The sequence below is a fragment of the Dermacentor albipictus genome, chromosome 1, assembly GCF_038994185.2.
Source record: "Dermacentor albipictus isolate Rhodes 1998 colony chromosome 1, USDA_Dalb.pri_finalv2, whole genome shotgun sequence".
Taxonomy (NCBI): domain Eukaryota; kingdom Metazoa; phylum Arthropoda; class Arachnida; order Ixodida; family Ixodidae; genus Dermacentor; species Dermacentor albipictus.
Window position 1 is genome coordinate 458964882 of NC_091821.1, and position 13074 is coordinate 458977955.

Here is a 13074-nt window from a genome sequence, read left to right on the forward strand (position 1 = left end):
AAGAAAGTAACGGAAACGTTGCCCTAATGTGAGCAGATACCCAAAATTCACAATTCTGCACGTGTGAACATTCCTGTGCACCGGGTGCAATCACATGATCATGACGACAACAATAAGCTTGTGGACCGCATTGCTCACTCTTTCTCCACACCCGTAACTCTTCCTCTTTCCCTTCCCTCTGACCTCCCGCTCTGTTTTCATTGGCTGAAAATCCATCCTCCAGCGTGGTACGCATGCCCTCATCCCCCCGCCTGTCTGCTCCTTTCCCCACAAGCTTTCTCGCATAGAAGTATCTCTCCGGAGACGTCGTGCCAAGGTGGTCCTTACACCAGCCATCACTTATGCTTGGGGTCAACCATGCCAAGAGGTTGTCCAGTGTGCGTAGGGCTGAGCTCCTGCGTATGCAGCGGGTGCTCACTGTCTGCATTGGACATGCCCTGGGACAATGACAATACGCGAAAGTGTACTTAAAGGTGTGAAATAGAACAGTGAAAAAGCTGAATACCATGAAAGATAGGTCAGGGACAACACATTGAATAAGTCACTATTGCGGTAGCGTTATGAAACCGGTATGCAGCTTTTATTTAGTTCCTGACTGACGTTATGCCGCGCGTCAACACAACTGCAAAAGAAGAAAAGAAAGTTCTAGGGCTCTTCGTACAGAGCCTGTTTTAATCCCATGGACAAGCTTTAATAAATCGGCGTGTTCACATGCCTTTATCGCCCGCCCCAAATGTATGTTGTTGCGTTAACTTGCGCTTCAATTATCTATAGCATATCAGCGCAACCGTTTCATTGAATTTCCCTGGAGCGCTAAATATAATTGTTTATCCCAATGTCTGCATATATATATATAGAAAGAGAGAGAGAGAGACATACTCATAAATTTTGCAGTAATCGAAATACAGTCTTCACGTGAAGTGAAAAGTCTGGTACACGATCCGCGAGAATACAAGTCTGCAAGGACTATTAAAAATGTAGGTAATGCTATTGTATAATGAGACCAAAAATGGAATTTTTTCTATGTAGCTTCTGGTAATAAAAGAGGCAGAATATTTTCCTGCATTCTGCTAAAATAAATGAGGTTACTGTAGGCAAAAGCAGCAATTTTTTATTAAACGCAGTGATGCATGCAGCACGTCTTGAATGCTGCCCGTAAAAATGGCAAGTGGAATACGTCACACACGTGGAATAACATGCACACAGTCTCCGCATTCCATGTGGTAGTCACTTGCCTGTTATAAAATATCACACGAGTAATTTTTTTCTGCAAGTAGCATAATCACCGTGGGACCTCTATACATGCGAAGCGCTCGAATAACTGCTGAGATTGATTTTTGAAACTGTCGCAGATTAGCTGGGCTTTTTTCTGGCATAACTTCAGTCATGTTGAATTTTTTACGTGTGGCGCGTTTCTTCTTTTTTTCGTGATTCCTACTGAATGCCCCAGCAAGTTTTTCAACTTGGTGAATTTCTCAGCAGGGTCGACATGGATCATTTTGCTACTGAAAACTGGAACTGTTTGGCGCTCTGACCGAATGTCTCTCGTTAAAATTAATTGCTTTGGGACCGGCACTTGTAGACTGTAGCGCTCAGATCACGTAGACGCCAGGTACATATTTCAGCTATGGCTCAGATTAAATGGTGCGGGAAGAAGTCTCGGCGTACCGACTCTTCTCGGAAATAAGAAACTCTCTTTTAATCTTTCGATGTCGATCGCGAAAAAAAAGAAAGCCAAAAGCACCCAAAGGCGCACGTGCCTAATACTTTGTTTTTCGCGTATTCTACAACGGAAAATCCTCGAACTAAACGAGAATGATTATCTTTTCTTGTGTATATATGATCTCACTTGCTCGCTGTACTTCAGTTTTCACGAATCGCGACCGCCGGAGGCTTTCGCCCAATCATTCTGTCATCTGTTTGCGCTTTTTTGGAGCTGCTGCGACTGAACGGCTCATTCGTCCAGGTGGCCAAAGCGAGATAGTAGGATTCTTCCCTACTAAGAAAAGTGCTTTGAACAGCACCGTAAAGTATAAGTGCTGGCGCTTTGACATTTTCGCATACAGCGAGCTAGCTGATTCGAGACGAAAGCAATATTCGCTTCTTTTCTGCGCCGTTACTGATATCCGACGCCGTTTCTACGAAAGTTAACGCGTCATCGAAAAAAAAAAGATTATAGTTCGTGCTGCCTCTGAAACTGTCGTACCTCTTTGGCTTAGCTTTCACGTGGCGGGCGTTTGGAAAAATCCAAGCGCTTCCAGCTTCCCTTCCAACCGTATCGACTGAATACTGCTGTTATAATTGTTTTTTTTTAATTATGCAGAGTAGAATGGCAGATGTTACGGCTTGCTTGGAAAGCGGAAGAACGAATTTCTGCAACCGCCGCGCCAAAATGCACAGACATTGTGCCACTTCGACGTCAATATTGTAGGAATGTAGCATGCATAGTGGTAGACTGAGGGCAGTATATGTTGTGCTTTTATCTCTAACAAAGAAAAACAAGAAGCAAATAGAGCAGACTCCGTTTGCGCACGCTAGGAAGCACCACTGCATGGTATATGTCCACTCACAAGGGGAACATTCACTTCGTATTTCGACATGGACTAGTTGTGAACTATGGCGAGTAGTTAGAGAGAATATTCGTTTAACGCGTAGATGATTGGCTGACGTGTCGGGCCTACTTCTTCAAATAAATCTGGTGGATTTACGCAATTACGTGTAACTACTTTAGAGTGATCTCTCTAAAGGTGAACCACATTGTACCTGCTGTGAGCAAATTATGCGAGTGCAATCGTGTAAAATTGAAATTATAAACGCTTACAACCGTTTTAACTTGTTTCACTTTCTGATGCGCTGAATACGGACTTTTATTTACAGCAGACACCAACACATTTAGTAATCGGTTTATTTTGGCCAAGTGCTTCTGTTGCAAAGCCCTTATTAAACATGGTTCTACGGCGCACCTAAGCTTGCAGCCAAGGACGTGTATTTACTAGTGACGTTGTTTTAACGACATCCACTAAACAAGTAGTAGTGCGCAATCCCTAATTTTGATATTGATATTTTGTTTGACTAATGCAATATTTCTAAAAAAACTGCCGTTCTTGTCGCCACTTCGCGCATATAGTTAATACCTCTCCCACTGTTCTGTAAAGCACGGTAATATGTCTGTAGTACAACTTGTGGCACGTATTGCAAAAGGTAATATAATCTCTTGCATGATGAATGATGTACATTACTGTCCATCCGCTGTATGTTGTGGTTTTAATTGCGCGGCTGCTAACTTTCTGAAGCATTCGCTGAACCCCAGAAAAGATGCGTTGAGCTTCACTTCAAGATAAATTTGTCTTTACATACAGCGCCCCAATCTGTGACCAATATTTGAAGCACATGATATCTAGTGATCATGTTTGAACACTTCTCCACTTGCTTACTATGTTAGGCCCCAGTCATTGCCGCTAGACAGATGTTTCTAGAATATCCTTGTACAACATGATTTCGTTGAACTTACAAAGCATTTTTTTGCTGTTAACCCCTTCCGTGCCAAGGGCGAGGTCACTTCTCCACGGGCTTCTGGTAGAAGTGGCCAACGACTAGCGCCGCTCTCAACGACGCCTTTGATTTTTCAGCATTCCCATGCACCAGCCTTGTTTAGCCTCAGGGTACAGTCGTACATTTGGTAGATGACAGCACACAATTGAAGCGACACCGCAAGCAGAAGCAAATGTTTTATTTCTGTGGAGGCAAGTGGTTTTTGCAACTGTGGCCTTGAACGGTAACTTAGCGATTTCTGGTGGCAGTTCGGAATAATAGCTTCTTACGAAAGACGTTAAGAAATCGCTTCCACATAACGTTTGCATTTCTCATTATTTAGGTGACTTGTCTTTACTATTTCAGACCTACAATAAATACAGAATATACCAACAAGACTAAATTAAGGGAAATTTAGTTAGCATGAACTAAATGCCAATGTATAATTAGCAAAAATACAGACACGTAAGTATAGCATATGTGCCATTCAAGCTTTCCAGAGGAGCGCAGTAGCAGGGCATCAAAACTTTCGTTTGTCCCCTAGGTGCTCTTAAAATGCTTTCGCATTCTTTGGATACTTTATGCACTTTTCGGGCGCTATGTATGTAGGTATGCATGCATGCATGCATGCATGCATGTATGTATGTATGTATGTATGTATGTATGTATGTATGTATGTATGTATGTATGTATGTATGTATGCATGCATGCATGCATGTATGTATGTATGTATGTATGTATGTATGTATGTATGTATGTATGTATGTATGTATGTATGTATGTATGTATGTATGCATGTATGTATGTATGTATGTATGTATGTATGTATGTATGCATGCATGTGTGTGTGTATGTATGTATGTATGTATGTATGTATGTATGTATGTATGTATGTATGTATGTATGTATGTATGTATGTATGTATGTATGTATGTATGTATGTATGTATGTATCGATACGTTCCCCCGCCTACCTGCGCTCACTGGGTAGTCCGTGGTCAAAGGGTTAGCACATCGGACTCTTGTGCTCAGGTAACAGAGTTCGAAACCAACCTCCCGTCACTGAGTATATGCCAATATGTGCAGACGTGCCGCTCTTCAACGAACGTCGTTAGCATCGACATGGGTCACCGTAGATGCGGGACCGGGTAGGTACCGCTGTTGGACTAAACTATTTGGCGGTGATTTGGAACACTGGGTATGTACCACTCGGTCCGTGCTGGTTTTCAATGAACGTCTTTGCTGCGAACTTGGGTCCCTCAGTATGTTCCAGCACGTCTGTGCCGCTCGCCAACGAACATATTTGACGCCGGTTTGGGTAAGTGGGTACCTGCAACTGGGAATGTGCCACACTAGTGTGGCGAAAAGGATCCCTTGCATTTCTGTGAGGCTGAGCACACTTCACCCACTAAACCACTTCACAACTGGGCTAGACAGCAACGCAACCATTAGAAGGCTGTGCCACAAACACTCTGTGTATGTGCCACTTTTCAATGAATGTCTTTCACGCCAATACTTTCGCGGGCTGCGCCGTGAATGCACTAGGTATACCGCTTCTCAAAGGACGTCTCGCTAACTTGGGTCACTGAGTATATGCCGCTGGGTGTGGGGCTAGAGAGGGAACAAGTCTCGGCGTTTGCACGTAGCGGCGCGCCACACTTCTCGTCGCCGAGAACACGCGTGGACTTTTCGGCAGTAACACTAGATGGCACTGAGTGTGCAGAAATACACGCGACAGAGGAGCACGGTTGCCGTATGACGCATTTCTCAGCGTTCGCACGCACCGGCGTGCCATGCATTTCGGAAGCAGCGCGCATGGCTTCGACGCGGCGGCGCTAGATGGCGCGGAGAGTTCTTAGCAAAATACAGTTGAAATCACAGTATAGCTAATCAATAACCTCGGTCCAAAGAGCAAGGCACTGCTCACTAATGCCATAGAACAAGTGATTCGAACGAAGCAAATTCTGTTTCAATGGGGTGAAAGCAATACAAAGGCAAAGGCTGCACGGGATCGTATAAGTCAGTCACAGTAACGCCGGTAACACATAGAATGATAATGCAAGTCATAAAATCAGCACTATCAAATGGGTGGAGAAAAATGATGCACTGGGGGAGCTACAATATGCGTGCAGACCAGGCAGGCGCTAAGCAGAGAGATCTCAGTTGCTCAATATAGACCGTCATGGATAGCATTTCTAGATATTAAAGGAGCCTACGACAACGTACGCAGGAAATTTTTATGGATTTTTCTCCAGCACGAAGGCATGTACTATGATTTCATGGAACTGCTGAGGGAGATAAATAGAGACGACCGAGTACAAATTTTAAAGGCCGAAAATGTAATGAAGTGGGGAAAACTCACCAAAGATTAAGGCAAGGATGTCTTCTGTCTTCATTGCTGTTTACTCTTTAGGTTCACAGAAATACGACTGCAAAACAGTGAGTTAGACTTTGATTTATTCTACATGAGTAATTCTACGACATAGAAGGTCCCCGGACTGACGTATGCGAACAAGATATTGCTGTTAGCGGACAATGCAAAAGATTTACAGGCACTTGCGGATATCTGGGTCGAGGCAGTGACATATGTCGGCCTTAAACGTTGCATAGAGATCTCGGGAATTATAATCTTCATTGAAGAGACGAGTAATTACGGGAGTTCAATTGAACACAAGTCATACCCATAGCCAAGCACTATGAATACATCGGCGTATACATAAGCGTAGGATAGACCTAGTCAAGCACCCACGAAAATCACATGAAAACAAAGGGGAAGCGCAATGCAGCAATAATGAAACATAGACGACTATTGGGCCACTATAAATATGCGATGGTGCGTGAAATCTGGAAAGGCCTAATGGTGCCAGTGCTACGGTTCGCAAAAGCAATTCTGTCTTTCAAATTGAGTGTCTTGTGGGGGTGGAAAGTGAACCAAAGAACGGTAGGCAGGATATCATTGGGAGCCCAAAATGAGGTAGTGCAGGGTGACGCGGGTTGGGCCTCGTTTGAAGTGAGATAATCAGAAAAAATTAGTTCGCAAGAAAGCCTCAGGAAGGTGGATCAAAGTAATAGCCGACTTAAATGCGCAAATATCTCCACCTGAAAACTGCGGACGCAGAATGGGGGAATAGGTCAAGAAAGTTGCCAGCCAAGCGCAGGGTAATTAAAAGTAGAAATCGACAACAAGTAGCCATCAGAAAGAAAGTGAGAGAAACGGAGGCAGCGAATTGGATGTACGGAATTAAAACGAGAAACACTATGGAGATTTACAAGAACGAAAAGAAAAAATACAGAAGGGAAAAACTGCGCGATAAAAGAAATAGTTTTGTCTCGAAACTTGAGGTTCGAGCTCGTTGCCTAAAGTGAAAAACATGCTGCAGCAATATTCGCAACAAGATGAGGCATGTACATGCTGCAACGAAAATCCGCAGAGCACTCAGCACATCCTAATGGAATGCCGAGAATTGCCACATCCGCTCCCCATTCTCTCTCCCCTCCCCCCCCCCCTCCTCCCGTGAGAGCCGTAGGTAACGTAGGCCTTCTAGGAGCGCTTGCATTTGACATGGGGTGAAGCACAGACCGGTCAGCGTCGAGATAAGCAAGATATGCTTAGAGTATTGGCGGGAAAAAACCGGGACAAGTTTGATACGAGCGGATCCGTTACAGGCAGAGGTAGCGGTACAAGGTAAATAGAAAAGTTTCGAGGAAGCAAGAAAAAAGAAAAGGCTAAGGAAATGTATACAAATGTTCTAGCACAAAAGGCATGTGCAGCATACCTGAATAAATAAAGCAGGTTAGGTGACTATTTGTCACCGGCCCGCTTCAAAGGGGTTGTCAATAAGTCATCATCATCGAAGCGCGAAAGAGGCGTCCCGCTGCACTACACGCTTGGTCCATATAACGCGCTTCGTTGGTGGAAGTATGTTGTGTCGCTGTGTGGATTCAATGCAAGAGCATTAGCGTAGACAATCATCGTGAGATGGGCTCTGCCACGGTTTCGATGCGAAAGCATCAAATGGCCAACTGAGCCGGAAAGCCGGCGTCTGTCGCATGGACAAGCGAAAAACGGCCCATAAATTCCTATTTGTTGCCACGACGCGTGACGAACGCGCCTCGATAGAGCACGGCGGGCGAAAGGGCACAGCTGCTTCACGATGGGCATCATTCGTTCAGTGAGGGTAGCGGCCATCGCCGCAACGCCACGTCAACCTTGCATGAATCCCGCATGATGAAAGAGGTGACGTCAAAATCACCCAGGCTAACTCAGGAGCGTCCCCATTACATTTTATGGCAGTGGCGCAAAGTAGCATGACCTCACGAATCGAAGCCTACAACCCGTCGTGGTTGCTGAGTGGCTATGGTGTTGGGTTGCTGAGCACGAGGTCGCGGGATCGAATCCCGGCCACGGTGGCCGCATTTCGATGGGGGCGAAATGCGAAAGCACCCGTGTGCTTAGATTTAGGTGAATAAAGGGAAAATGAGACATCCACCTGATCGTAGCAATTGCTACAAAGGAGAATTGCTACAAAGGAGGTGCACGTTAAAGAACCCCAGGTGGTCGAAATTTCCGGAGTCCTTCACTACGGCGTGCCTAATAATCAGGAAGTGGTTTTGGCACGTAAAACCCCATAATTAAATTAATGAAAATCGAAGCCCACCGGCCTCCTGCTATCTATGAGGCGTTGTCTAAGGGTCTCAGCAAGATAGTTAACAATTTGGAGGACCGATCAGCGGTGTTCACTTGGACATTATTGTTTTCGTCATCACAACTCATAAGGGCTTAAGTGCCCTAAGAATTTTTGATTGTTCATCTGCTTTTCTGACAAAAAAAAGGTGCCGTCACCAAAGGCCGTTATCAAGTGCGTTGCTTCACCGAGTGGCTGCCCCTGCTAGGTGTCAGCAACGGACAGTAGGCAGCACAAAAATCGGGCAATAGGTGAAAAAGAAGTTTCTAGGAGACACAAGCTGGCAACAAACCCTGGGAAGCATTTAGAGCTAAGGGTGAAAGATTCTCCACACAAATTTAGCGGAACGACAACGTAATATAACGCATAAAAAAGTGAACAAATGGCGCAACCAAGCTTTATACAAATGTACATAAGATACAGCGTTCTTCGAACTCGCGTTATGGTGCAAATTGGGGTTACGAAGGCATGCTAAAAGTAAAACTCGACTGAAGCGCAAGTAATCGATGACCGCGAAGTACTGTGTTTCGAAGGGTCAACCGTAGATAGTTCTAGGCCTGGTTGCTTACATGGCGACGAGTTCGAACTATTACCAGTAATGCCTGCGGTCGTTCAGAATTTGTTTGCTTTTTCGTATTTGACCATCTTTATGAAAGCGGTGCAAGCTAAATTTTACTTTCGCCTGATCCTCTTCCTTCCACGAACTTGTCGAAAAGCTCAGCCCAATACCAACCGCCATCACTGCGTCAAATGTCATAGTGTATAAATTATCAGAACGGTCCCCTTTTTACCGTTTCTTTTTTCTATGTATTCGTGTGATGTAAGAGGCTTTGGCCACAACGCATGGCCAACACTGCTAAAACGAATTTGGCTACATCAAAGGAGGCGAATATATAAATAGCTCGTCCTTTCAGGAATACTATACAGCTGCTTAGGGCCATCTTTCGATATAGCGCGCCGCTAACTTTGCCTATTTTTCGGGTGTGATGTATACTCGTCTTATTCAGTGAATGTGATCGCTCTGTTCGCTTGCCGTGTCTTTGCAGTGTCCATGGACGCCCGACCCGTGCTCATCCCAATCTTGTCCTCGGTGGTTTGCTTCCCTATCGTAGCGCTTGCTGTAATCTGCGCCTTGCGATACCGGGCCCAGAGGCTGCGCCGAAAGGAGCGCCTGCGCAGACTGCGCGGGGCAGGGTATGTATATATGACTATGTGCATGTTTTATGAAACATAGCTTGTAGGAAGTGGCACCGAGAAAGTATGCCAGTATCTTGCACGCACCAGTTTTGATAACAAGATATTGTGGCTTTTCATGCTAAATATTATTCGATATACGCGACATCGGTCTAATTGTGGCGCAAGAGCTTATGTAACGAAGCGTCCTTTTTTTTTTGTCTTGGATGAAAAGTACGGTTCCGTATAATCCTGCCGCCTGCATGACGGTCTACTTTTGTGTTTCTGTGTAGAAATACTTGCTTCAACACTTACTCTGCTCTTCCCCCCCCCCCCCACATCCCGCCGTTCTTGTTCCACCTCTTCACCTCTAATAGTGCGCCAAAAAATTTGTTCTTTAAACCATATTTCCGTCAGTTTTTTACTCTGAACTCTCTGCAACGGCAGCAGCCTCTCAGAGAAGACACTGGCATCTTCTTTGTTGGAGACAGAGACTGACGTCCATCGGATGCGGTTTACTGATCGAAGGGCTGTGACTAAGCTGGCACGGACACGAGCTCTCGCATTGCGCGTTCGCAACCTCTTCTTTTACCATTGTTTTCAGCGCGTTCCCGCGGCTGCTTTACACGTGCGCGCTTCCGGAAGGTAGAGATGCTGTACAGGACGCCGGACCTGCTGGCCTTTCTACAATAGTACGTGTCAGAAATAATCGCACCAGAGTGTCCGTGCCTGGAAACGTGTGAAGGTGGAATCAACTTGCTGTATTCAGCAGAGTGTAGGAACCGGCATTATGCGTTTTTATACTACTTCCAAAGCCACCGATTGAGCTTTTCCTGATACCGGAGTCGTTTGCGGAGCGGTTTGGCCAGCAGGGGCTGCTGCAGGTATCGGAGCTTCTCAAAGGTAAACTTGGCATCCTCGCTAAAAGCTGTCGAGATTTTGACTGCTGGACTGCGGTTCCGAGCCCTGCTTCACTGGTAATGTTCGGTGTCCTCACTGCGGGGGCAGTAGAAGCAGTTGTGATTATTGTACAGCCACGAGATCTGTGTCTCCCGCATTGTGTTCACTATGTTAGTGGAAGGAATATGCGCCTCATCATAGAGTCCGGCGTCTTCCTGGTGAAGGACTTTTGATGTCAGAACTACGCTCATTCGATTATTTCGTCTCGCAGTAGGTTGTGATGTTCATGGGTGGTTCACCAACTGACTTCTCGCGCTTGTTAGTCGGCGACAACCTCTACATCAGCCTGGATTCAGGTGACTTCGCCCCTTTCAGAGGCTGTTACGCTTTTCTGCCACAACCTCTCGTACCTCACTGGCTTTCGTCGAACTCACTCCCATTCTCTATAAAAACGCAGTTTCCATAGATTGTCGATTTCACCACGGGCTTGTGGCTGCTATCTACATCCCTGTACTACCCACCGCGGTGGCGTAGCGGCTTTGGTGGTGCGCAGTTAAGGACGAGGTCGCGGGATGCAAAACCCCCATGTACCGTTTACGTTTACTTTTCCACTGCCCAGTTTCTTTATTACGACAGGGAGTCTTGCGTCGTGAGGGTCTGTATTGTTCACCTACTGCGGCGGCGCAATGGCTCGGGCTTTCTGCATCAAAGCACAATGATGCCGTTTCGATTACCAGCTACAGCATTTGCACTTCGATAAGGGCAAAAAAAAACATTACTCGGGCTATTATATTAAAGTGGGCGTTGAAGAAAACCAGAGGGTCGCAATACATGCCCGTGGGGCAGTCCATCACAGCGTTCCTCGTAACCCACGGTGTAGTCTCGGAACGGTAAACACCACAATTTAAGAAGGCGCCTGTAATTGATAATTTTTTTAAAGAATCATTACCACATGCGCATGAGGGAAACCTGTACTTGGGACACTCGAGTGCTATTTATTCAATTTGACGAAATTTGGAAGCAAAAATGCGGTAGAGTAACGATACTCTTCTAGCCAATTGTCTTCTTACGTTGCACGGACGTCGCAGTGGAGGTCTAGAGTGAATTTTCTCCATCTGGGGATCTTTAACGTGCGCTACGATGTAGTACATGGGCGACTTCGCAGTTTGCCTCCATTTAAAATGCAATCTCGAGAGCCGGGTATTATCACACAATTTCGAGCTGAGTATACGAGCGCCGTAGGTGCTCACCTATCCTGAAGGATGGCAGGGTAAGGTTATACAGCCATATGAATGTGATGACTCCAGATATGAGTGCAACGAGTCTCCACTACTGCAACTACTGCCACTCCACTACCGCGCAAAAGGTGAGACCACTTTACAGAGGTAACTTTTGAAAGCCCTTTCCCTCTCTGCACGTCCGCTCGTACTTACCTGCGAAAGAGAGATTATAAATATTTACCACAAAATGTCCTTATAGCTTCTCCACGCACTTTGAACTTGCCTCCCCCTTTCAGAGGTCGAAGGACAAAGACAAGCGTCATCGCCTAAGTATTTCCCGTAACCGTGGCTCCCTTCAGAATTAGGGCGCCTCGGTCTTCCTTACCTGAAACCTGCTCTTTTGGGGCGAGATTTCCAAGAAATCGCGCGTAAACAGACCTAAGCCGTGCGCGTGCGCGTGAGCTATTCAAGGAAAAACCCACTTTCCAAGCATTCCTCGTGTTTACCGGTCGGATGTGCGGTGTGCGCAGGAAGGACCGGCACAGTCAAACTTCGTTTGCAAATGCCAGTCGCTTTCAAAGCCGTAGGACAAACACACAGCAGTACAGTGACGGAGAAGTTCCCGTGAATCTCAAATTCCAGGAGGTTTTTCCCGAATAGTGCTTCCGTTTTTCTCCGCTTCGGTGCCCCTCCACCGCAGTGCTCCTACGCAAGTATGGGAACAATGCTGCAGGCGTATCGTAGTCACACCACGTATGCGGTTGTCTCGCCGAAATAACCTGAAGTGCCGTCGCAGCTATCGGATGCCTTGCATGGAATAAAGTGTCTGTTAAAATGTTGACGTAGGTACAAGCAGTTCAGTTATTTGTAAAAACGGCGAATGTTTCCTTTTTTTTGTTCGTTGACTTTTGTTCTGACGTCTCTCATGCGACTAGTTAAATTCCGACTGATGTGTTTGCAGCGCTTGTAGAATATTTCTGCGCTTCATTATTGTGCATTGCTTAAGTGTACCATTGCCCTGAAGCGCCACCTCAGTTCCTTAGGTAAATATTTAGACTCTAACCCTCCCTGCGTGCCCTTTGTGGGGATGCGCGGCTCTCTAGCGTCCCCTGATATGCTGTTTTTCCGCATAGCTTCCGTTTCCTGCAATGTAGCTTCGCCGCGTGGCCTGGAGCCCACGCCGGTCAGTGTGATTGAAGCGCAGTACGAGAGATAGCGCGAGTGTTGCGCTGCTAACGCCGCCTACCGGCGGTGTTATTTGGGAGCGAAAAGGGGAAAGCTCTTTCTCTTTAGTTCGGGAACTGCTAGCAGCGCGGACGTGCCACGCGTGCGCCGTCCCAGGCTTCTGCGAGACCGCCTCGTGAGGCCTCATGCGAACGCGCCACCGTTCTCGTGACCGTGCGCGCGAACGCCCAGGCGTTGGGATCCAGAATGGGGCGAACCTATTCGCTCGCTATCCGGTCGCGGGGAGGCGGACTTCCGCGACTTGTCGCGCGCCAATTGGCACGTTTTGTGGATAGCAACTCGGCTAGCAGGCATTGATCTATGAAAGGTGCAATAAATGCC

The 13074-nt window shown here is 46.4% G+C and overlaps 1 protein-coding gene across 3 annotated transcripts in view; it reads left to right on the forward strand.

Moving 5' to 3' along the window:
• Positions 1 to 13074, forward strand: part of LOC135902815 (uncharacterized) — a 245371-nt gene that overhangs the window by 200056 nt on the left and 32241 nt on the right. For all 3 annotated transcript variants that reach the window (XM_065433084.2, XM_070532419.1, XM_070532420.1), the window contains one exon: positions 9262 to 9409. In XM_065433084.2, the coding sequence (XP_065289156.1) occupies positions 9262 to 9409 (148 nt within the window). The remainder of the gene's footprint in view (positions 1 to 9261; positions 9410 to 13074) is intronic.